A 23,050-nucleotide genomic window follows, 5' to 3' on the forward strand; every position below is an offset into this window, starting at 1 on the left:
ATGGCAAGTTTTTCTTTTCTCCCTCTTTTTTATATTCTAGTCCTACAGATTCCCATTTTCATGTTTGGTTACTTAATTTTGATTCCCTGAAATGACTGGAAGGTTAGGGTCTTCCCAAAATGTTATGAAAACCTCACTTTACAAGATGCAACAAGATACAAAATAAATCGTTTTTCAGCTCTCTATCCCTCAATATGGGGCTCCCTGGGTATTATGAAGAGAGGAAAAAAGAATTTGGTGGGCAGAATTTATCTCCCTTGCTGCCTCTCCATTGCCTTTTCATTTCCCCCTGCAAACCTGAGCCATCTAAGTAATTAATTTTCAATAAGCTGAATAAATGATCTTTCACTACTAAACAGCCCTAACAGATTGAGAGCTTTATAATGATGGGAGCATTTCAGGAAAATATATCTATGAAGCCTTGGAAAGATAAGATTTCACAAATATCTTTTATTGAGTTGCCAGCCCATAGACACCAGCTGCAAGACAGCTTCTCAAGGTGTCCTTGGTCACCAGGCTGTGGACCTCGTGTGAGAGATATTTAAATAGGCAACCTTATGGTGCAAATTTGAGTGTGGGGGAAATAACTCCAGAGACTTAAAACCAAAAAAAGCATAATCACTTATCCTTTGGGAAACTGTCCAAACAGTAGAAGGAAGCAGAGAAGAAAATAAATATCCAGCAAATAAAACTAACATAGATCTTTATGCTAAGTAACATGGGCCCCAAGTATTCTCTTTTCTCTATGGTAGATTTATTCCCCAAATTAGTTCTATGGCTTCTTTTGCCGCCCAGACAACCATCAAAATCACTATCGTGAAGCTTGATTGGCCTCATCTCAATTCTCTAACCCATCACCTGGCAGTGACGCATCCCTATTTCCTCTGTCTCCACACAATGGTGACACTTTGAAGCAGTGCTGAGAAGGTCCCGAAATTTTTTCTTTCTACTTAAAATTGATAGTCTCCTATCATACAAACTCAAGCACCTATTTTTTTTTATTATTTAAATTTTATTTTTATATTCCCCTCACAATTACAACCCCCTTATTTTGACCCCAAGCCCTCCTTTCCCCGCTCCCCACCCTCCATAGAGAGTCTCTGGTTCATAGTTGTTTGTTGATTTTGATATTTTCTTTCTTATAGTTATTCTTTTTCCTGGTCCCTTATTTAAGTTTTCTAGATTCCTGTCAAACACCTATTTTTTAATGAAACCTTTAGATGAATATCAAAGAACTATTTAGCCATGTCTAATATTTTAATTAGATTATATTCTCAATTTAACCCATTAAACCTCCTTTGATGATCCCCACATTTAGTGTTTAGCCTCAGATGCACGAGGTAATGAATACCGGACCTTTTGATTTAATGAGAATTTTGGCTCTTCCAGCCTGCGCCTCTTTTGTATACCTTTTATTTTGCTGGCTATAGAATTCAGTTAATTGAAGCAGTCTCTTACCATCGCACATTAAGGGGTATAAATTAGCATCCCCATTCTGATTGGAAAATGCAAGCAGACAGTTCTGCTTTGATCTGAGGACTGAACTGAAGAAGGCAGCAGCCCTCTGAAAATGAGCTGATGGCCTTGTTATCCGAGCAAAATGCAGATGCGTCCATGTGTCACAAAACACTTAATGTCTTAATTGATCACCTTCCAATTCTCCCTGTCCTGTTTGTCCTGTTTGCATCATTCTCTTTCACAGTGAGTGTGTGTGCATGTGTGTATGTATTTGCATCTGTAGCTCTGTCTTGCTTTCTCTGTTCATCCTGTTTTTCTACTCAGAACCAGGGACCTGAGTTATAAATTAATCTGAGATCAAAGAAAATGAAATAAACTCCCTCACTTTAAAATCTATAAGAATATCCTATAAAACTAGTCAGGACCTTCTCCAGACAAAGATTCTTCAGGACTAATTGTAACATCTAATGTTCTCAAACTGTTATATCCAAGTGATGGGTCCCTGAATAAGAGGTAGAAAAGGCTACCCTGCGCTTTAACAATAAAGTCAGCCTTTGAATCTGTTCCAATGAAAATGCAATTCTCTTGAGCCTCAACAAATTCAGTTACATAAAAGAAACATCAAGATAAAAGATCAATACCTCTCTCACTCACTGTAGAAGTCAGAATAAATTAAATTCAAATTTTGAGACTACTAGGAAAATATGGTAGAGTGAAAATATATACATTATTTCCCTCCCTTGGCAAGCCTCCATTGAAACCACGGTAAAAGGGAATTTTGTTTCTTTAAAGATTTTATTTATGCATCCTGTGGTAGGCTGGGGAGGGGAGGGGAGGGATGGGGAAGTGGGGGGGTGTGAGAGGATTCACCAGAGAGAGTGGGGAGCAGAATACGAAGACTGACAGAAATACACTGCTGAAGGGAGCAGCAGGCAAGACAGGAGAAGTCTGCTGTGCCATATCCGTTAGCTCCCTGGCCTGTATCAAATTAGTGCTGCAGTGGCTGCCAATAGCTCCATTGTGCTGAGACTTAACCCCTTGCTCCACCAGGGAGGCCGGGTAAAAGGGAACTTTAAAAGACAAACATAAGAACAGGAGGGACAATAGTAACAATCTGGAAAGCAGATGAATGAGTTACAAATAAAAAAAAAATTTAGCTGATTCCAAAAAAAATAAATTCTAAACTAGCCAAGGGGAAATCCCAAAATCAATTTGATATGTGCTCAATTTTTGATCGTGTTAATTACTTCTAGAAGTAGGGGTGAGGGTGGGATAAAGGAAGAATTACTGCCCCCCCCTCCCCCTGCATAGGTGTCTCTGAAACTCCAGTGCCTTTGTTGTAAGGACAAGTGGCTGTTCTGAAGCAAGCACTGAAAGTCAGCACTGGGCCATGTGTTCTGAATACTGAGAATTCTCATCCTCTTCTACTACTGGGCACCCAGACCCTTAGCAGTAGGTCTTCATCTGTCTACAAACAGGAGCTTGGAAAGTTATTTTTTCTTTCAGGTGTGCATCACTGAACATCAGCTTGTGTAGATACTATATTCTGTCCACCACGAAAAGGTAAATTCTTTCCTGGGGAATCTGACTGAGCTAAAAGAAATGACCTAAAAATTCTATCTTCAGAGATTCCCCAACTCAAGAAACTCAACTATGTTATTCTGAAGGAAAGCTCACAGTCAACTAGTTCCCTGGGTACTCAGATTCCCATTAGCCATTTAGTTTCTCATACTTAAACATGAGCAGACAATCAAGGATTTCCGAACATCTGAAAATATTATGCAGGATACCATTAAAAGAGGAGGGTAAGGATATTTTGAAGTATTTTGGGAATCAGAAATATGATAATAAGAATTAAAAACTCTAAGGTCAGAAAGTGAGACAATTTCCCTAGAAAGCAGAGCAAAAAGGCAAAGAGAAAATTAGAGGATAATCCATGAAGTAAAAAACAAGATAAAAATAAAATAAATAGGATTTCCCTGAAAAACCAACATAGAAAATGAGGAATAGAAATCATAAAAAAATTAATTCAAGAAAATTTCCCATGACTGGAAGAAATGAGTTTTCACTGAAAAGGCCTATGAAATATCCAGAACAATGTGTGGAAATAGACCTCCATTAAGGAACAGAATTGCAAAATTTCAGTATACTGACTACAAAATATTTTACAAGCTATCAAAAAGGAACATTAAAAAGTAGAACAGGATACATAAACAAAAATCAAAACGGTTTGTAGACTTCACAATAGCAACTGGAAGCTAATTATCAATTGAGGGTTGCCTTCGAAATTATTCAAAATTACCCAAAAATGACTTCCAACTTAAAATTCTATACTTAGCCAAAATGCTAATAATCCATGAAACTAAAGAATGTTTTCAACAAGGATGACCTCGAAACATTTATCTTTCACACACACATGAGGAAACTACAGAAGACTCTCCCACCAAAAGAGAGTAAACCATGAAAGAGGAAGACACAGGAAGTCAGAGTAAAATTAAAGGAATCCCTAGGACAGAGGGGAGGGGAGACACACTAACAGAGAATCCAGAAGGCTCTGGGAGAGATTTGTTCAGGAACATGAAATATTAGAATACATGCAGTATCTTGGGATGGGAAAACAGACAAATGGTGAAGAGATTTGGAGTTAATTTTTTAAGGATTTATTTATGCATACAAGAACTGGGGTACAGGCCAGAGGTACTGGTGGTGAGAGGATTCACCAGAGACAGAGTGGGGAACAGAACAGACAGACTGACGAAATACACTGCTGAGAGGAGCAGTGGGCAAGTCAGGAGAGGTCTGCTGTGCCATGTGGGTAGCTCTCTGGCCGGGGCTGCAGTGGCTGCTTCATAAGTTATATCTTAACACCTTTGTGCCACCAAGGAGGCCTTGGAGTTAATTTTAAATATATTTGTGACTAACTTAAGAGTAAGTATTAATTCCAAAGAAAAAAGTCTCACACTAAAAAATCATAGTTGATGACCCAGCTTAGCTGAGAATTACACATACATATAATAATGATTGAGCCAAAATTACAGTATTGAAAGAAAAGATGGAGAGAATGCACATGTCAGGTGAGAGGAGGAGCAAAAGAACTATAGCATGATGTTCTAGATAATTCCTGAAAGCGAAACATCAAAAAAGCAGCAACCGTTTAGAAACATGAGGGCAGATATCAAAATAATCAACCAAAACAGGGAAGATAGGAGCCTAGTCCCTTTTAAAGTAACCATTGCAGAACTATTTGACTCTTTGATGGAGTGCATGAGTAAATTATAAAACTCCTGAAAATTAAAATCAGAATTTTAGGGATTGAAAAAAAATGATTGGGAAAAGAGCAGAGCAGGCATGAAGTATTAATCCTTTTTTTTCCACTTGTAAATTATTCTCATTTGAAACTCAGTTTACAGAGCTGCCCACAATTTTTATTCTCATAATTTCCTACATTTTTTTTCCTCAACCCCAAATATTTGAGAAAGAGCAAACACTATTTGACCATTCTTTAATTTCCAGCTAGAATATTGGCAAGTCCACTTAGTTCTCCATTATCTGTAGCCATGGTAGTTAGGGAGAGAACAGATGTGAGAAATATTCAGATGATTCCAAAGATTGTAATTTAACCTTTTTCAACAACTCTTGTTTATTGTTGCAGAGATATTCATAAGATGTGCCTTTATTGAACTGAAAAAAAAAATTTTTTTTTAATCTTCCAAGGAGGTTGGTAGATTTCCCTGATAGAGTCTGCACTGGAATCATAAACAATTCTTTATCTCCAAGAAGGTTCCCGTGAATTTAATTTCTCACCACCATCCCTACATAGCATCACCTTTGTCACCAAATAGGAAACGAGACCTTGGAGGGACAATGGGGATAGGATAGATAAGAGGGACAAAAAGTAACAATTAAAACTGAGCGTCCTATGAAATTTTCTGTTTCATCAGGGCTCACGTGTCTTGTTGCAGTCCACGCAACAGGACAATGACAAAGTGAAAATAACATAAAGTCATTAAAAAAAAAATTCCTTCAAAAGAGACTAATAACCCCTCGGTAATGATGGAGATTTAAGTACAAGACCAAGCCTCACCTTTTAGTTAACCATGTTGTTACAGTACAGTCCTGTGCAGTTTGCAACAAGGAACAAACTGATATATTCAGGTCTCTATTGTAATCCATGATTTTCCTTTGTGCTTTTCATCCAAGATTTCATAATAGGTGCTTCTTTCTCTCTTATGTCACATCCCCTCACCACTCTTAACTGATTTATTGGGGACTTTCCTTATTTTTCAGATGCCCACTCGGCCATCTAATCATTAGCAAAAGTAAGAGTGAGAATATAAGTCTTTTAGTGGCTGTGATGCTGAAACCAATTGTGGTTCTATGACATTATAAAGAGTAATAAAAGAAGTCTCACTGAATAATACAAATGAAATCATGGAGGAAAGGTTATCTGGTGTGCACACAGAATTTTGAGAGGGAAGTAAATAAAATTGAAAAGAAATATGCTCTTCTAAAACATCCCAACAAGTGCAAGTCAACCTTGGCTTGAATGAAAATGGAATTAAGGGACTCAGTATCTCCCAGGAAAGTGAATTCAAGTTTCAGATTGCTCTACAACACAAGTTTTCCCATACATTTAGTAACTTTGCAACTAAAAACATTTCTAAATTTTACAGCAAAAATTGGGATGCAAAATTGTCTCCTCCACATAATGCAATGACAATAGTCCTACAGTCACTTTTATATGAGTTACTTATAAGGTCTGATAATCAAAATTGGTTTCTGCCATTGTATATCTGACATTGACAAGTGTCTGGATCTTGATTTCTTCACTTGTAACTAACGGGCTTAGAATTTATCACATGTCTCTTCTAATACTGACGATTTCTTTCTGGCTGCATCTTGGTCATGAACTCTGTGGAACCTCACTTTGTTTTCACTATGGGAATGAGATATTTGGGGCTTTCATGAATAGAGAAATATCCTATTCTTTTTTTCTCTGACCTCTTCTAATTGTTATGGATATATTTGAACAAATACATGAACTGAAATCTTAACCTTAGTGAAATGACAAATAATTTTTAATAAGTTAAATCTTATAATTTCCTTAAAAAAGACAGAGTACTAGAATCTTACAAGTCAGAAAAAAAAAAAAAAACCACACACACAATAGAGAGCCAACCCAACCACCCACTAGGGGAGAAATCCAGAATAGATTATCCCAAATATTTTGCTTTCCAGTTTCTGCTGAAACTTTTCTAGTGTAAGGTGCTTAGTGCTGTGTGCATTGATCCTGTTCTATTGATGAACCTAGCCTGCAGAAGGTATATTCAAATGTTCCAAAATTGACTTCCCTAAAACCACTCATTGGTTCTCGTTATGCTTTTTATCATGTCGGAGCGGATATACCTCTTGATTCTTAGCAATCCTATAACCTTTCAGATACAAATACCATAGCTCATCTTTTCCCCCCACCCCTTCCCAAACTTTGCTTCTCCAAGCTATAAAGCTCCCATTCCTTTGTTTTCCACACCTTTACTATCCAGGTTCCTAGACATTGGGTGATTTTAGCTTGCTGACATCCTCTTTAAGATATTATACCAAAAATATAACAAACATTTCAATTAATACATTATTTTTGCACATATATCAAGCCCAGTTCCAGAAAACCAGGGAGTCGGTATACTTCAGCTAAATAGGTTATTGCACAATTTTCTTAGTACCAGAAGCATTCTGCTTGCCTTCATATCTCTATATCTAGATATCAGACAACATCAACCAGAGCCAGTCTTCTCTCTTGCACAGTGGTGTCAAGGATTCCAATTAGTCATTTCTTAGTGCCTTTATTAGCTAACACCAGGCTGGATGGCATGCTGTCCATTTCTTACGTTCTTAGATCCTATGAGCAGAAATATCACCAAGAGTTCCACTCTGACAATCTGAGCAGCTCATCCAAAATAACATTAGGATCAAATACAGAAAAATTTCTTCACTACATTTTGAGTTATATGTATGATGACTTGCCCAATTGGCTATTTTAAGATGTTTTTACCTCTTCAGAATCAGACCTATGTATGTCTTGCTTTAATATATCATAATGAACGTGGTTTTGTCAGATCTTCACCAAGTGGAACTGAGTTGAGGCAAAAGCCTGGGTAATTCAGACAAAGTATCTTTTCAGCCTATGGAGTCTTTGATCAGAATTGAAGGCCAAAAACAAAAAGTGCTATCATGTTACATTAAGTTGAAGCTAAATTGTGTCTATCCTCCACTGTCAACACTAACCCCCTTGTATAAAAAAAGGAAAGGAAAACTAAGAGAACTTTGCTACTGAATTGTTTGCTACCAATTTCAGGGAATACTGTCTGAAAGAAAATCATGGCACAGAGTGGTGGCTGCCACAGGCCTGAGCTCTTCCCTGCCCACCTAATGTAGCCCAAAAGAAGGAACCACCACAGAGGACCAGGGTAAGACAATTGAGCACCTTCCCATGTTTAATGCTTGTGAATAGAAGACAATCATTCTGAGGACTGCAAGACTCATCAATCAAGCAATCATGCTAATGGTGTTCACAAGTTACCTGCATTTTCAAGACAAAAGGTCATGAAATACACCTAACCTGTTCATCATAAACCTCTAATAAGCTCTAGCATCTCCTTGTGAATGCAGAAGAAAGTGAATGTCTGGTGCTTTTAAGTTTGTGCTAACATCTCACTTAATGTTTAAAAACTTCCCCCCAAAACACAGTACTCACTTTAAAGATTCTCAAATCTTTTAGAGTAGCTGTTCTTCCTGGGATTGGAAGAATTTGGGATTTTTTTTCCCCTTGTATAAAAATATCCACCTTCCCTTTCAGGTTTCCAGAAAGATTCTTATTCCTAATCACTTATTTTCTATAATCAAGTAAAACATTTGCCCAAAACTCCTGCCTTAAAACGCTGCTGTCATTTCCTAAACTGGGGGAAGAGAGACTAGCTTTGTTTTTAATGGCACATCTACACCATCTAAGTTAATGAGAGATTCATATAGTGGTAAAGACAAAATGCCAATAATGCTTCGTTTCCAGAAGAAAAAAATGTATTGGGCAAAGAAATGAACAAGGAGTTAGAAGTTTGGGTCCTACTCTGATTCTGAGCTAGTTCTGATTTTCATCAGGAATTCCTTCCATCTTGCCAAGCCTCAATTTCCCCATCTATGAAGGGTAAAATGAATCCTTGTTATCTGTGCCTCACAAGATGGTTGACTGATAAAGAGCACTTCGGAAAATCCAAACAGCTATACAATGCTTGTGTTTTTAAAGCAAGAGCTTTGCCTCCTAAATGGTGCAGATTAGACAAAGGTCTCACTCTGGCATTCATCTTTGCTTAAATTAATTCCCCCAACTCTTCCGTGGGAAAAAAAAAAATGTTCTGCTACATTCATAGAATCATAGAACTCGGACCTAGAAGGATCTTTAGGATTTATACCATTATAGAAATAGGGAACCAAAAGAGTAAATATAATGAAGCTCACACTGTGTTCTCTTAGTTACTTCACATCATTAGAAATACCTAGGACCGGCCTCCACGGAGCCAAGTTCACTCTCCTCCAGCCTTCCTGGCCTCATTTACGAAAATATACACCCGAGTTACAGGAAGACGGAAACTTGAGGATGAGGATGGCCTCTGGCAAGCTGCTATATTTGGAAAGTGTACTACTAGGTATGTAGTGTCGTCACAATTCGTTAGCATAATTTCAAACTGCAAATATCAAGAGATCGCCATACCTTCAGCATTTGAGTAAATAAAAGAAAGAAAACATTTGCGGGGACATTCCCATGGAGGTGGAACTCAACACTATTTTAAACGTTTAAAAACCGAAAAACCGAGGAGGGAGGTGGGATCTGTCAAGGAAAGGTCCTTAGCCCTGTTGACTCCCACCGAGAACAGGAAACTGCTGGGGGCGTGCGTAGGAGGACGCGGTAACAAACGATTCCCGGAAACTCGAGTTCGTTCCCAGTTTTGCCCGGAGAGCCCTTTATTTTCTGAGTCTGCAAACCTAGGAATAGAATAGACCTCCCGGGGGAAGGGAGGAGATACGCGCAGGGTCAAACTCCGGATGCACCTCAACAATCCCCAAACAGGTGCACGCCGGGAAAGGGATGCGATTCTCCCCTTTAGCCACAAACTGGCTCAAACTCCATATTCTTTAAAATGCAAACAAGAAGGAGCATTTCCACACACAGCCCGAGAAACACTTTAAAAATATCTGTGACTCTTGGGACTTGGAAGAGTTGTGAGACGGGCGGGCGACGAGGTCGGCGAGTAGAAACTGCTGGGCGCATTTTCTCTGCCCGGACCTCCGGCGGCGCGGGCGCTGCTCAGTATGGGGGCGAGGATGGGGGTTAAGAACGCGGGTATTTGCGGGGGCCACCGCTCAGGAAGGATTCTAGGGTGTGGAACTGAGAATCCTTGAAGGGGAAAGCGACCAGACAGGATGGAAGCGCTGCCCTGAGGAGGGACGGGAGTCGCCTTAGTATTTGAGGTGGGGGTGCAGGGGATCCCAGTGGGAGGTGAGGGACTAGCAGCGCGAGTCTGTCCCGGAGTGGACGTTCGAAGGATCAGATTGTGGCTCTACCTGGATCCCCGCAGAGCGGGAGGCCCAGACGCCCCTTACCTGCAGCCAATCGATCAGCCCAAGGAAAGGCAAAGGGTCCGGGTGGAGAGGCCGCGAAACCTGGACAACGGAGCTGGGGGCAGGTGGTTGAGAAGAGAGGGCCGAGGGGGTCTGCGATCCGGGCGGAGAAAACGTCTCCCACAGAATAAGAAAGCCGAGGGCCCTTGTTCCAGTTGCGCGCTTAGGCGCAGGAATGCACTAACCCAGGCGCACGTCGCCGCGAACAGATATAAGGCGGGCGGGGGCTGGGGGAGGGCGGGAGCCAAGCCACGGGCCGCGCACGTTCCGCACGGGTTGGAGGGCTCACAGGTGGATTTTGTTTTGTCTTCCAGGAGCTGATCTCCCAGGCCCGCCCGGGCCCCGGGCCCCAGTTTTCCAGTGCGGGAGGGAACCGCGCCCCGCCCGCGGTCTCCTACCCGCCCTCCCCAGCCCCAGGACTCAGAGCACGTGCGACCCCGAGGCGAGCTCCGCCTCGTCCCCAATGTCCACCTCGTCCTCGGGCTCCGTGAGCACGAAGGGGCCGGCAGGCAAGCCCAGCCGAGCCTCCGCGGGCGCGGCCTCTGGACCGCGGGGGCTACCCTCAGGGCTCTCGGACCCATCCGGCCCTTTGGGCTCATCTTGGCTTTTTCTCAGCTGCTTTTTATGCTTCATCCGTCGGTTCTGGAACCACGTTTTCACCTAATTTCAAGGAGAAAAAAGATGAAACGACGTCATTCCTCGTACCCAGTTACTGATAAGAGCTGAGGGTGTGCCGGGGGTTGGGGAATAGACCGTATTCCATTGACAAGTTATCAAAATCTGTGCTGGTCGCTCCCTGACAAGTCACCCACCGTCTTAGGTCGAGTGAGAATCAAACAAACTGAAGTTCCCAGAGGGAAGTAACTGAAATAACGATGAGGGTCAAAATTTTGTGGTTGGTAAACACTAATACTCTTATGAATTAGAATTAGTGGAGTGCTGCATGGATGAGTCTCCTTTACATTTAATTTACATTCCTCTGGGTGTGAAACCTAAACACCTGCTCCAGCAAGGCTCCAAACTTGCTCATTCTCCTCTGAGAGAATCACGGGGCCTGGCAGGGCTAGTGATTCCACAGTAAATTGGGTTTCCAGGTGTAGTGAGAAGATAAGAGCGCGTGAAGGAAGGAGTTTTGAGGTTGCAGGTGAATAGTATCTGGAAGAAGATGAAAACAGTTCTTCCATCCGGGACAGGGAAATAGGAGGCTAAAATTACAGCGGAGGGGAGGAGATAGGACTTGTGACTGTGAGAGAGACTGAAATAGGAAGGGGGAAATCCCCTTGCGTGGGTTTCTCATAAGGAGCCCACCTAACCTCTTGTCATTTTACGCCTGACCCGGGTTGCTGCCCTGATTCCGAGAGGAGGGAGGGAGGGAGGCACACATGTGATTGTTCTCAAACAGAGCGACTAGCCCCCAGAATAACCCAAGGGGGGTTTTCCTTGGTGTCCAGCCGGCTGGAGAGATTTGGCTTCAGTAAGTCTGACCTGAGGTTGGAGGTGCTGGTGCTTTTACTAAGGATCTTCGGAGAATCCTGGAATAAAGGCGAGCAGGATCATTCCCACTCAAGAACTCTGCAGTGGGTCCTGAAGGTGTTAGGAGCTGAGCGGGAGAGAAAAGCAAAGCCAAAGCAAGGCCTCCCTCTCCCTCCTGCCCACCTGCGTCTCAGACAGGCTGAGAGCTGTAGCGAGCTCCACCCGCTCCGGCGTGGACAAGTAGCGCTGGATCTCGAATCTTTTCTCCAGACCAGAGAGTTGGGAGTCGGAAAAAACCGTGCGAGCTTTGCGGCGGCGGCAGTGCTTCCCCGGCAACTCCGTGTGCTGGGGGTGCGGGAACAGGGCTGGGACTGGCACCCCTGCAGAGAGAGCAGCCAAGCGGGCAGAGCCCAGTCACTCCCGAGCAACCTTCACCTCACTCCCCACCCCTAGTCCCTAGCACCTCTCACTTCTTGCTTCCCTCAACTCCCTTCCTCCAGCCCAAAGCTTCCCAAAACCTAATCCCAGGAATTCGAGGGGGGAGGGCGGAGATCGCCAGAATAGCGCTTGGAGATCATTATCGGGAGAGCCATCTAGAAATACAAACAATGAACAGTAAGTAAAATGGAAACATAAAATTATAAAATAGAGCCAGAGGCCGTAAAAATGTCATCTTGGAAAGACCTGCCATAGCGTCTGCTTGCGACCAGTCCTCTACTGCGCCCCTGGAAGTTTTCTTGCGAACATCCCTCGGTCCAGCAGTTGTCCCCCCAACATATACCCCCATCCTTTCAACCCTTGACGACACTGCGTGAATATGACCTTGCCTCCCAATCTCACTAGAAACACCTCTTTTCAGAGCCCTCGCATTTTCCCGCCTGCAGCCAAAGGGAACAGATCAAAAAAAACTCTTATCCAAAAAGGCTCCGAGCAAGAATCATGGAACAATTCCCGCCTCGCGCGTTTTTTTTTTTAATCAGTTTTGGGGTTGCCTTGAGACCCAACTTTCTTTTCCTCTGACTGCAAACAAAAGAATTGAGGAGCTCCCACTCTCCTCATGTTTCTCCTTCCCTAGGAGAGACTTCTGTCTTTCCTGATACTCTCCAGCTTCCGCTGTGTCAGAGACTCACCAAGCAGACAAACTGCCACAGACATCAATACCGGCGAATCCCAGAAAAACAAAAACATCAAAGTAGCAGTTTGGGTATCATGGGCTTGGGCACTGCTCTGTGGGGGAACATGTGTGCAGCCCAGAAGAAACTGTTGCTAGCCAGGCAGTGAAGCTAATGCCCAGATATAGACATCAAAGACTAGACTTTCTTATCTTACCTGTTCAATCCAGTGTCCCAGAATCTGGGGTTGACTACCTCACACAATTTTAGCTTTTGCCCTGCAATCCAGTGCCCATATTTCACAAACTGCCACATGTTTCTCCACAGTCCCAAACCCACCAGAGTTGTTTGTCCTGATGCACGCTCTGCATCTGGACTTAAGGAACTAGTCCATTCTGGATGTCATGAAAATGCCAAAAAAATAAAAAATAAGCCTGACTGTGGCCTTTCAGAGAGTGGCAGAAAAAAGTCAGGTATTTTCCATGTCTCCCTGTTCCAACCTGACTTTGCTGATTCCAGCTCCTCGCCATGCCTGGAAAATCAAAATACTCTGACAGTGTTCCAACCTCACAGGCAACTGGGGCAGAGGAGAGCAGTGGAGTCCAAGATTGTGAGTTAAATGCTAGATATTGGGAGTAAAGAGAGTTAAAGAGGGCTGTGTCGTCCCTCTCCTTTTTTCCTTACCCCTTCTCTCTTATGCAGTCCAGCCCAAATCTTCAGTCTTCAGAGCATCCCAAACCATGATTAACTTCTATACCCACAGAGTAGGAATACTCAGCACCCAGGAGGAGAGAGCTGGCCCCACTGGAGCATTTCAAACTCCTGAGTTGGAAAGTTGTGTTCCAGTCTATGCATGCATTGGGATGGTATGGGGTCTCTCTCAGAGCAAGGAGAAGCTGGATAATCTCAACTGTGAGAGAGACCAAAGTGGCCAGGAAGAGGGAGACTAAATACTGCCTATCAAGAATACCGTGAAAACCTCCAGCCCCCTCCTGGTTAGGCACATTCCCAATATAAGAAATACCGAGTGACCATGAATTATCCCTGAGGGTTGGCGTGCCTGGAGGGAGTTTCACATGTTCTCAACTACATCCCCTACCTTCCTTAGTCTCTTAGAAAAGGAGGCCACCAAGCCAGGTGGAGCCAGCTCTGCTTATCCAAGGCTCCACCACAGGCTCAGGGACGGTCCTGGAAGACCTAGTCTCTCATTCCCCATTCCTTAAGGTCCCTCTTACTTACCTGAAGTGGTGAGGAAATAAGGGTGATGGTGGTCTCCCTTATGCAGAGGATGATGGGGGTGAGGAGCCAGGAGAGTGGGTGTGGGCATGAGGGGGTAGCCATAGTCTAGCAGAGGCACCCGGGATGCCAGAGAGCTGGCAAAATGATCTGGAGCCACCTCTCTTAGCGGCTTAGGCTTGTGCAACAGGATGTCCTCGATGAAGAAGGATGTGGGCCGCTGAGAAGAAGCAGGGTGTAGAGGGGAGGTGAAGTTGAGATTCATCTTGAGCCGAGCGCCTGCCCCAGGGCGAGGGCCGGGGACGAAGTATTGGAAGCAGGCAGCGTCTCAGCTAGCCTAGTCGACAGTCAACAACCACCACCCTCCGAGGCTCGGATCCCCGCTGCTCTCTCCTCGGCCAGGGCTACCCCGGGCGCAGGAGAGGCGAGAACACCAGCTCCAGGGTAGGTTGGGTTTACGTGTAAGAGAATTGGCAGCTTGGAGAGGGGAGTCTGGAGAGCCAATGGCAAGGCTGCCAGCGTCAGAGGGGAGGGTGCGGTGGACACGGGGCGGGGCGGGGAGCTGTCTGCGGTGCTGAATACGACCGGCCAGGCCGAGGAATTGCGGAGCAGACCAGTTCCTTGTTCCTACCAGATTTCTTGTCCTCAATTTCTGCTCCGCCTCTACAGGAGCTGCTTTGCTCCCAGGCCACTTAAAAGTAAACTGTCTCTGTCATCCGACAAACTCCTCTTTAGAGAGAAGAAAGCATTTAGAGGACCCCAAAACAATAAGGACAAGGCAGTTATTCAGGCATCTGGGTTTTAAAACTTTAGAGAAATGATAGCAAACTGAGAAGGGGAGGTGCGTGGAGAAAGAGTTCAAATCTGCCAGAGCTAACTTAAATTGATAAATGAGGGATGACTGGGTCGTTGAGATAAAGTATTTGATAATGATCATAATATTCTTTACCTCAATTATACTGGGGGAGAGGGGTATGAGGAAAGTTATATCTATATCAGCCAAGTAATTTGGTTATTTTCAGAGCTACTTTTTAATACCAGCCTCCACTTCCTATCAAATTTTCATTACTTCTTTCTCATTCCACTCACATAGTGTGCTATTTGTGCTATACTAGCCCTTTCAACCCTGGTCCCCCAAAATAATTGTGCTAGGTTTTTGTTTCCCATTCCTTTTCTCAGTCCCTTTTCATTTCTCTCAAACCCCCCCCCCCCCATCTTTTGGGTTTTTTTATGTTTGTCTTTTTCTAATCTGTCACATTTATTCCCCTGGAGAAAATTTGCTAAAATTAAGGTGATCATCTACAGCACAGCAGGGGTAATTTCAGCTCGCATCTCCGAAAATTGCTCTAATTATTGATGTTAAACTCAGGGAAATTAAAAGAAGCCACTTCTCTTCCATCTCCCCATTTTTAAGCTCTAATTTGTTGAAATCTAGTCGTCATCACAATTCCAATCACTACAGCTAATAGTAAAAGTGTCTTAATAGAGACTGAGTCCTCACAACCCATGCTATTAGATAATTAGGGGAGATGTTAGAAAGCCAAGTGCTAATCCTTAGGCGCGCTGGTAGGATTTCCATCTGATCTAGCAGGTAGAACAAATTAATTACCAGAATCAATTAGGCCCCAAACTACAGTGCTCCAGGAAGTGAGAGCATCGTATTCCATACGGATGAACTGCTAAATAGTAAATAGATGAGGAGAGTGAGAGGAAGGACAAAGAAAGAAGAAAATAACTTTAAAATATGATCTTGGAGAGGAGGCATTTAAAAGAAATCAAGATACTTCGACCTGGAGTCTAGCATGTGATTTTTTAACCTTTGTAATGGTAAAAACTGAAGACCCAAGGGCAGGTGGGTCTGAGAGGGAAATAGATTCCCAGGAGTCCTTCCTTAATCCTTAGCGCTGACTCCACCATCTCTCACAGAGCTAGAGGGAGCAAAAGACTCATGAAACGGTGTTGGAAGTGACGGTCCTCACCTAACTTGTGAGTCTAGAGCTTCAAGTCCACAGCGAAAACTCAAGAGTATCCAGCAAGTGCGAGAACAGCTATCCTATCTAACAAAGACCCTAAAAGCTGAGTAGCAACTGGGAGTGGGGGCGGAGTATACAGACACCGTCCTCAGTAAAGAACCTGACTCTGCCAGTATGAACCCTACACACCAGCCCTACACACACTTCTGTACCCACCCACCCTCGGGGTCTGGTTTCACCTTCATTCTAGGGCGGGGACTAACTTCTGCCTCAATAACTGAAAGGAAGAGACTATTGAATAGCCCTTTGGGAGCAGAGGCAGTAAAAAGTGTCTGTGGGTGATAGTTACCCCTGAGCCACAGCACTGCAAATTCTTACTCAGAACTTAACCTTAGACTTTGCCCAACGTGTTCGTGGCATCGGAGGAGGGACGGGAAGAGGTAGGCTGCCAGCTCCATCCTTAGCCTCCTTTTTATTTACTATATCCGGGACTCAGCTGCTCTCCCCTCAGCCTGAGGCTCTGTCCCCAGGCCCTGCTCCGTGGCCGGAAAGTTGAGGGTGGGGGTCAGAGGGACTCCTTTGGTTTCCCTTTTTCCAGTTTTGCTAGATCACATTGGGATTCACCTTGCCTGCCCGAAAGCCGAAAGACTTGAAGGCATTTCACATGGGAATCCAGCAATATAGCCTTTCCCAGGCCCCGGTAGGAACCTAAGATACTGAGGGAGGAGACTGGAAAGCTGTGAGACCAGGCAGGAGCTTGAGGACTGCTGGCGTTTTCCTTTTCCTTTCCCTTCTGTCCTTTTCAGCTACCCTGGGAAACAATGCTTTGTGGCTGAGAGGGTACGACTGGCCGCTGGCACCAAAGCCGGCCCCTGGGGGCGCTGGGGCGAGAACTGGGGCTCTCTCGAGCGGAGGACAAGACCGGGATACCGGGCTCGCCACCTTTTCAGTGGAGACCCGGTTCTTCCAGGGTGTTCAGATAAATCACTGCCCGAGTTTGTCACGGAGGGGCCGTGGGACCTGAGTCCAATACCCACATGGGCAGGCTGTGAAAACAGGTCTTGTCCTGGAAAGTTCCTGTCTGGTCCCTGTCTCACTTTTCTCTTAGAGTTAGGGCGCAGACCCTCCAGGAAATCGCGAGGTCCAAAAAGCTAGGAAGTTTCTCTCTGCTAGTGGGGCTACAGAGCAGAACCCCCCCCCCACCCATTCACCCTGCAATGCCGTGGTTACAGATGCAAATCCCTATTTCCGCCGGGGGCACTGGACTGACCCATCTTTTGGCTGAGGTTGGGGGAAGTCCCCACCCCACCACCACTCCCTCCCGCTCCAAGATGTTCAGACCCTTTGGAAATTCACTTCTAATCTGTCCTGTGGTAGAAGGAAGAGGGAGGCATTCCAAAGCCCGCAAACCTTTTTTTCCCCCTCTCCTGCTCCCACCAAGCCTCAGATCAGTCTAGGTAACAGGTAAATGTTATCTTTTTAGATAGCTTGGAAACAACTCTCCCCATCAAAGAGGAGAGGTTTCTTCTCCTGGATTATTTCTAAAGCCTAGACCCGTGCTATCTATTAAATAATAATGCCAGCCACATAGGTGATTAAATAGATGAGACGAAATAGATGAGATATTAATGTATTTCATTTAACACAATATATCAAGAGATTATTATTCAACATGTATTCAACATAAATATGAATAAGATTTTTTTGCATTTTTCTATACTAAATCTTCAAAAGTCAATGTATAGTTTACACTTACTGCACATTTCAACTCAGATTAACCATATTTCAGACATTCAATAACTGCATATGGCTGTCTACACATGTCTAACCAATGCTGTAACCCACATTATTCTCCCCAATGTAGGTATGGAAACACACAGAAAAATGGAAAGCTGTCACTGATGCCAGCCTAGCACATTTTCAATGCTGGCCCTTCATCCATCCATTATATTCAATTATTGTGAATATTCATTGAGCATCTACCATACATGAGGCTACTCACAACATACCTTCCCAAACTTTCCCCAAACCTAAGAAGATTAAATAAATATATTGACATTGCATTTACTTTTTAATTCTCATTTGACTAAAATCTGTCACCCAAAGCCAGCAGGCAGTAGCTCTTTGCCAGACTGACACACAAAGTCAGATCCTGCACACTGCCTAAGGAAAAAAAAAAAAAGAAGACGGAGTGAATTTCCCCCATCCTGCTTGCAAGACCTAATAGAATTTCTGCTTACAATTTCAGCTGAAGTATTACTAATTTAAAAAGAGAAAAGACATGTTTTCCAGGGAGCTAATAATTAAACAGCCCTTTCTCTTTCATGTCAGCCTCATCTAAAACTGTCATCTGATCTGGGACTTAGTTTCCCGAAAAGATAACCCTATTGATGATCAAAGGAAGAGACTGGTTCCATTAGCCAAGTTGCCTATACTGCGGCCTTCAAAATAAAGGGAGAAATGTATTTTAGAAGGATCTGAGTAACACACTTTACTCATAACATTTTGTATTATATTGCTTGTTGTCTGTTTCAACTTACCTCTATTTGAGTACTTTATTTTAAGCACTACCAAAGTGGATGACATGTCTAGAGAAAGGACAGGAGTCACTGACTGCTCCCTGCAAATGCATCTTCAAATAATGCTTTTACACTGGAAATTAGGATGGGAAGTTGCATGAGACTACATTCAAGGGTAGAATATTCAAATTAGACTATTTCTCATGTAAGGAGGTTTAGATACACCAAATTTGCTTATATGGGACCAGATCAGTCTACAGGATCAAAACCTTTCATTTCTCTCTTGAAGTTTTCTATGCTTTGTATTTCTCTGACTTCTCAAATCAACTGGTAGAAAGACCTGGAGTGGGGAATTAAAGATTTGAAATATGAGAGGTCATATATCATTTCTGAATCCTCTGAGACGTATGTGGTAAAATGAAAATGATCTTCAAATCACTTTCTGATTAGGAGTTCACCATTTTCCTCATCCAGTCCTAAAAGAGCCGCCAAATATATTACCAGAGAAAAAAATGAATAACCTAACAAAAAACTGCAATTTAAATATCCTTTTCTTCTATTCTAAACCATCCAAATTCTATTGTCAGACTTAAAACATAGCACCTACTAAAATAATAAACTTCAAACAATGATACCAAATCAGTATGCTTAGTTTTGAATATAAGGGGGCACAAATTATTACCATTATCTGTTGTACTGTGAATTTCTGTTGTTAAAGATTATAACACCCTTTCCAACTCTGTTGTTGGGTATAGAGGTAAGCTTGTAGCATTTCCCAAAAGGACTGTGTGCATGGGACTAAATATTAGATAATAAATAAGAGGATAATATTAAATTTGTAAGAGGATAATATTAAATTTGTCTTCCAGTGACCAAAATGGTATAAAACCTTTAAAGAAACAGAAGGGAGAATTATAGGAGTGGTTTCCTCGAATAAACTTAAAATAGGAAAAGTCATTCTGTATAAACAAATAACTTGGAAGGCAGAGAAAAAAACACTGTAAAATTAACTATTAATTTTTTTTAATTCTGCACAACAAAAATTATATAAGGAAAGCAAAAACATAAATAACAAAATGGGAGAAAGTATTTACAACTCATATCCCAGACACAGTGATGAGTTATTATATATGAAAGGTTTCTACACATCAACAAGGAAAAGAGATTGAATACAATTTTTGAATGGGTAAAAAGACACTTCTCCAAAGAGGAAATGCAAATGGCCAACAGGCATATGAAAAAAATGCTCAACATCACTTGTAATCAGGGAAATGCAAATCAAAACCACAATGAGATACCACCTTACACCAGTGAGAATGGCTCATATTAAAAAAACAGGAAACAACAAATATTGGCAAGGATGTGGAGAAAAAGAAACTCTCCTGCACTGCTGGTGGGAATGCAAACTGGTCCAACCACTATGGAAAGCTGTGTGGAGATTCCTCAAACTACTAAAAATGGAGCTTCCATATGACCCATCAATTCCACTCCTAGGAATCTACCCAAAGGGCACAAAAACATTAATTCAAAAGGATACCTGCACTCCTATGTTTATTGCAGCACTATTTAAAATAGGTAAGATACGGAAACAACCCAAATGCCTAAAAATAGATGACTGGATCAAGAAGATGTGGTACATATACACAATGGAATACTACTTAGCAATCAAAAAAGATAAACTCATGCCATTCACAGCAACATGGATGGAGCTGGTTTATGCTCAGTGAAATAAACCAGAAAGAAAAATATCAATGGTTTCACTTATAGGAGGAAGGTAGGAGAACCAAATAAGAGATCTGGAAAAAAATAATTATAATAAATTAAAAAAACAAAATTAATAGGCAACTATAAATCAGAGATACTCTGAAGGAGAGGGGGAGAGAGAAGGATCAAAACAGGTAAGGGAAGAGTACAGGGACTATGGTGATGGTGTACAGTGAATTGGTGGTGGGAATTATATAGGGACTACACCTGAGAGGAGAAAGCATACATTGTACAAAAAGGAAGAATGATGTAAAGTATATATAATAAAAAATAAAAAGGGGCAAAACAAAGGAAGAAACAGGTCATTAAAAAAAAAGAAGCAAATATAAATGGTTCTTAAGCATTTTAAAAGGTGCTAATAATAAGACTAAAATAAGGCTAATAAAATTTTACCTACATAGAGACATCTTTAATCTATCAAATTAAAAAATAAAAAGTCTAATTGCCCACACTCTTGACAAAGCTGTGGGGGAAGCATCATGCCATACACTGATGCAAAGACTGTAAATTTGTACGATCTCTATGGAGAACAATTTGCCAATGTGTTTCAAAGTTACAAATGCACACTGAAATTTATCAAACAGGGCCTTCCTGGTGGTGCAAGGGGTTAAGACACAACCTATGAAGCTGTCCGCAGCCTTTGCAGCATGAGTTTGATCCCCGGCCAGCCAGGGAGCAACCCACATGGCGCAGCAGACCTCTCCTGTCTCGCCTGTTGCTCCCCTCAACAGTGTACTTTGGTCAATCTGCCTGTTCTGTTCCCAACTCTGTCTCTGGTGAATCCTCTCACCCCCTGCATCTCTGGCTTATACCCCAGCTCTTGAATGCATAAATAAATAAATCTTTTAAAAAAATGAAACTTATCAAACAGATATATTTTTTCACCATGGCTAAGTTACAGAAATTCAAAATGAAAAGAGCTCTAAGTACATTGTTAAATGAAGAGTCAAATACAATATGCTAACAATTGTTTTAAAGGAGAAAAGGATGAGAAAGCTATACAAATTTGACTGTTTATGCTATACATACTTATGGAAAGATGTATAAGAAACTCACAAAATCAGGGGAACTCCATGGTGGCACAAGCGGTTAAGACACAACCTATGAAGCTATCTGCAGCCTCTGCAGCCTGAGTTTGATCCCCGGCCAGGGTGCTACCCACATGGTGTAGCAGACCTCTCCTGATTTGCCCGTTTCTCCCCTCAGCAGTGTATTTCAATCTGCCTTGTCTGTTCCCCACTCTGTCTCTGGTGGGTCCTCTCACCCCCCACACCTCTGGCCTGTACCCCAGTTTTTGTATGCATAAATAGATAAATCTTTAAAAAAACACACACACACAAAATTAGTTGCCTTTACAACTGAGGTTCTGGGGACTTGGTGAGATTTTCCCCTATATGCCTTTTTGTACCTTTGAGTAAGAATGATATGAATGCAACATTTAGTCAAAAATAAATAATATTAAACATAAAACACAAGAGAAAATTATTTTACTTCAAAATAACTTGGATGTTCAAAATGTCCAAATCAAAATTAACAAAATTATTTTTATTATTATTATTTTAACCCTTCTCTATAAGTTACTGGACCCAAATTAGTACAAATTGTGTTTAATTGACATTTACCTATAAGGAATACTAAGTTATTATTCCTTAGTAAAAGTTCTTTTTTTTTTTTTTTTGTGGGACCCTTGCTGGCAGCCGGGGATCGAGCTGGCACTGCAGAAGCTGCGGGCAGCCTCACAACCCAGCGCTCAACCGCTGCGCCACCAGGGGAGGCCCTCCTTAGTAAAAGTTCTACAACTCTTTACTTTCACATAAATCATATATAATTTCAAAAAGTTGATCACAGACCCCAATTCTATCTAGAAACCAGGGGTAACATCTATTTAATCACTTAAAGAAAGTCTTTGAGGAATGTTTTTTACTAATTAGTGATGGTGCTATGGATAATGAGGTGTGTTCCTTTCTATTACATATCATATAATTTCCTCTAACTTTGAATATCACACCTCTTCTTTTTACCTATAAAGAAATGGAGGATCATTTAGAGAGAGTCATGGGCACAGGATCATTCGGCTTTATATGTCAGGATTTTAACTCAGGTTTATCTGACCTCAGAGTCCATACTCGGATTATGGACAATAACAGATGTTACTTATTTCTCATGTGCAGTGGAACTTGGAACAATAAGTCCTGATTTAAAAGGCTAATCTCCTAATTCTTCTCCCTAGAGGGTTTATAAAATCATGTCATGACCTGCAATAACTAGAACCTGAAGGATGACTGAAGGTGTTTTGTTTTTGTTTTTTTTTTAATAGAGGCATATTTTATTTATTTGTTTGTTTGTTTGTTTTATTTATACATGCACTGGGTACAGTCAGAAGCGTGGGAGGGTGAGAGAATTCACCAGAGCCAGAGCAGGGAGCAGAGCAGGCAGAAGGGCCGAAGTACACTGCTGAGGGGAGCAGCGGGCGGCAGGAGAGGTCTGCGCGCCATGTGGGACCCTCCTTCGGTGGCCGGGGAGCAGCTGGGGATCGAACCGGCGCCACAGAGGCCGCAGGCAGCTTTGCAACCCAGCGCTCAACCGCTGCGCCACCGGGGAGGCCCTGAAGGTTTTTATTTTGTAGTATAAACACACACACACACACACACTTACCATTATTTCAAAGTGCTGAGGGCAGTATGTGTTACCAATGGTAAATAGGACAGGGCTTGAAGTCAAACAGACCAAGGTTAGAAATCTCATTCCATCACTATTACATACTAGCTGTATGACCATGGAAATTTTGCTTAACCCTCTCTAATTCCATTATTCTTATTTGTAAAATGGGGATAATAATAGTATC

The 23,050-nt window shown here is 42.4% G+C and overlaps 1 protein-coding gene across 1 annotated transcript; it reads right to left on the minus strand.

Annotated features, from left to right (window-relative positions):
- Window positions 1–10,548: 10,548 nt before the first annotated feature.
- BSX (brain specific homeobox) lies at window positions 10,549–14,214 on the minus strand (the record flags this gene model as incomplete). Its single annotated transcript, XM_084248687.1, has 3 exons — window positions 10,549–10,788; window positions 11,785–11,981; window positions 13,953–14,214. The coding sequence occupies 3 exons, from the start codon at window positions 14,212–14,214 to the stop codon at window positions 10,549–10,551; spliced, it is 699 nt and encodes a 232-aa protein (XP_084104813.1).
- Between the last annotated feature and the right edge of the window lie 8,836 nt (window positions 14,215–23,050).

The sequence above is a fragment of the Talpa europaea genome (assembly GCF_964194135.1).
Source record: "Talpa europaea genome assembly, chromosome: 12".
In the NCBI taxonomy this organism is placed as follows: domain Eukaryota; kingdom Metazoa; phylum Chordata; class Mammalia; order Eulipotyphla; family Talpidae; genus Talpa; species Talpa europaea.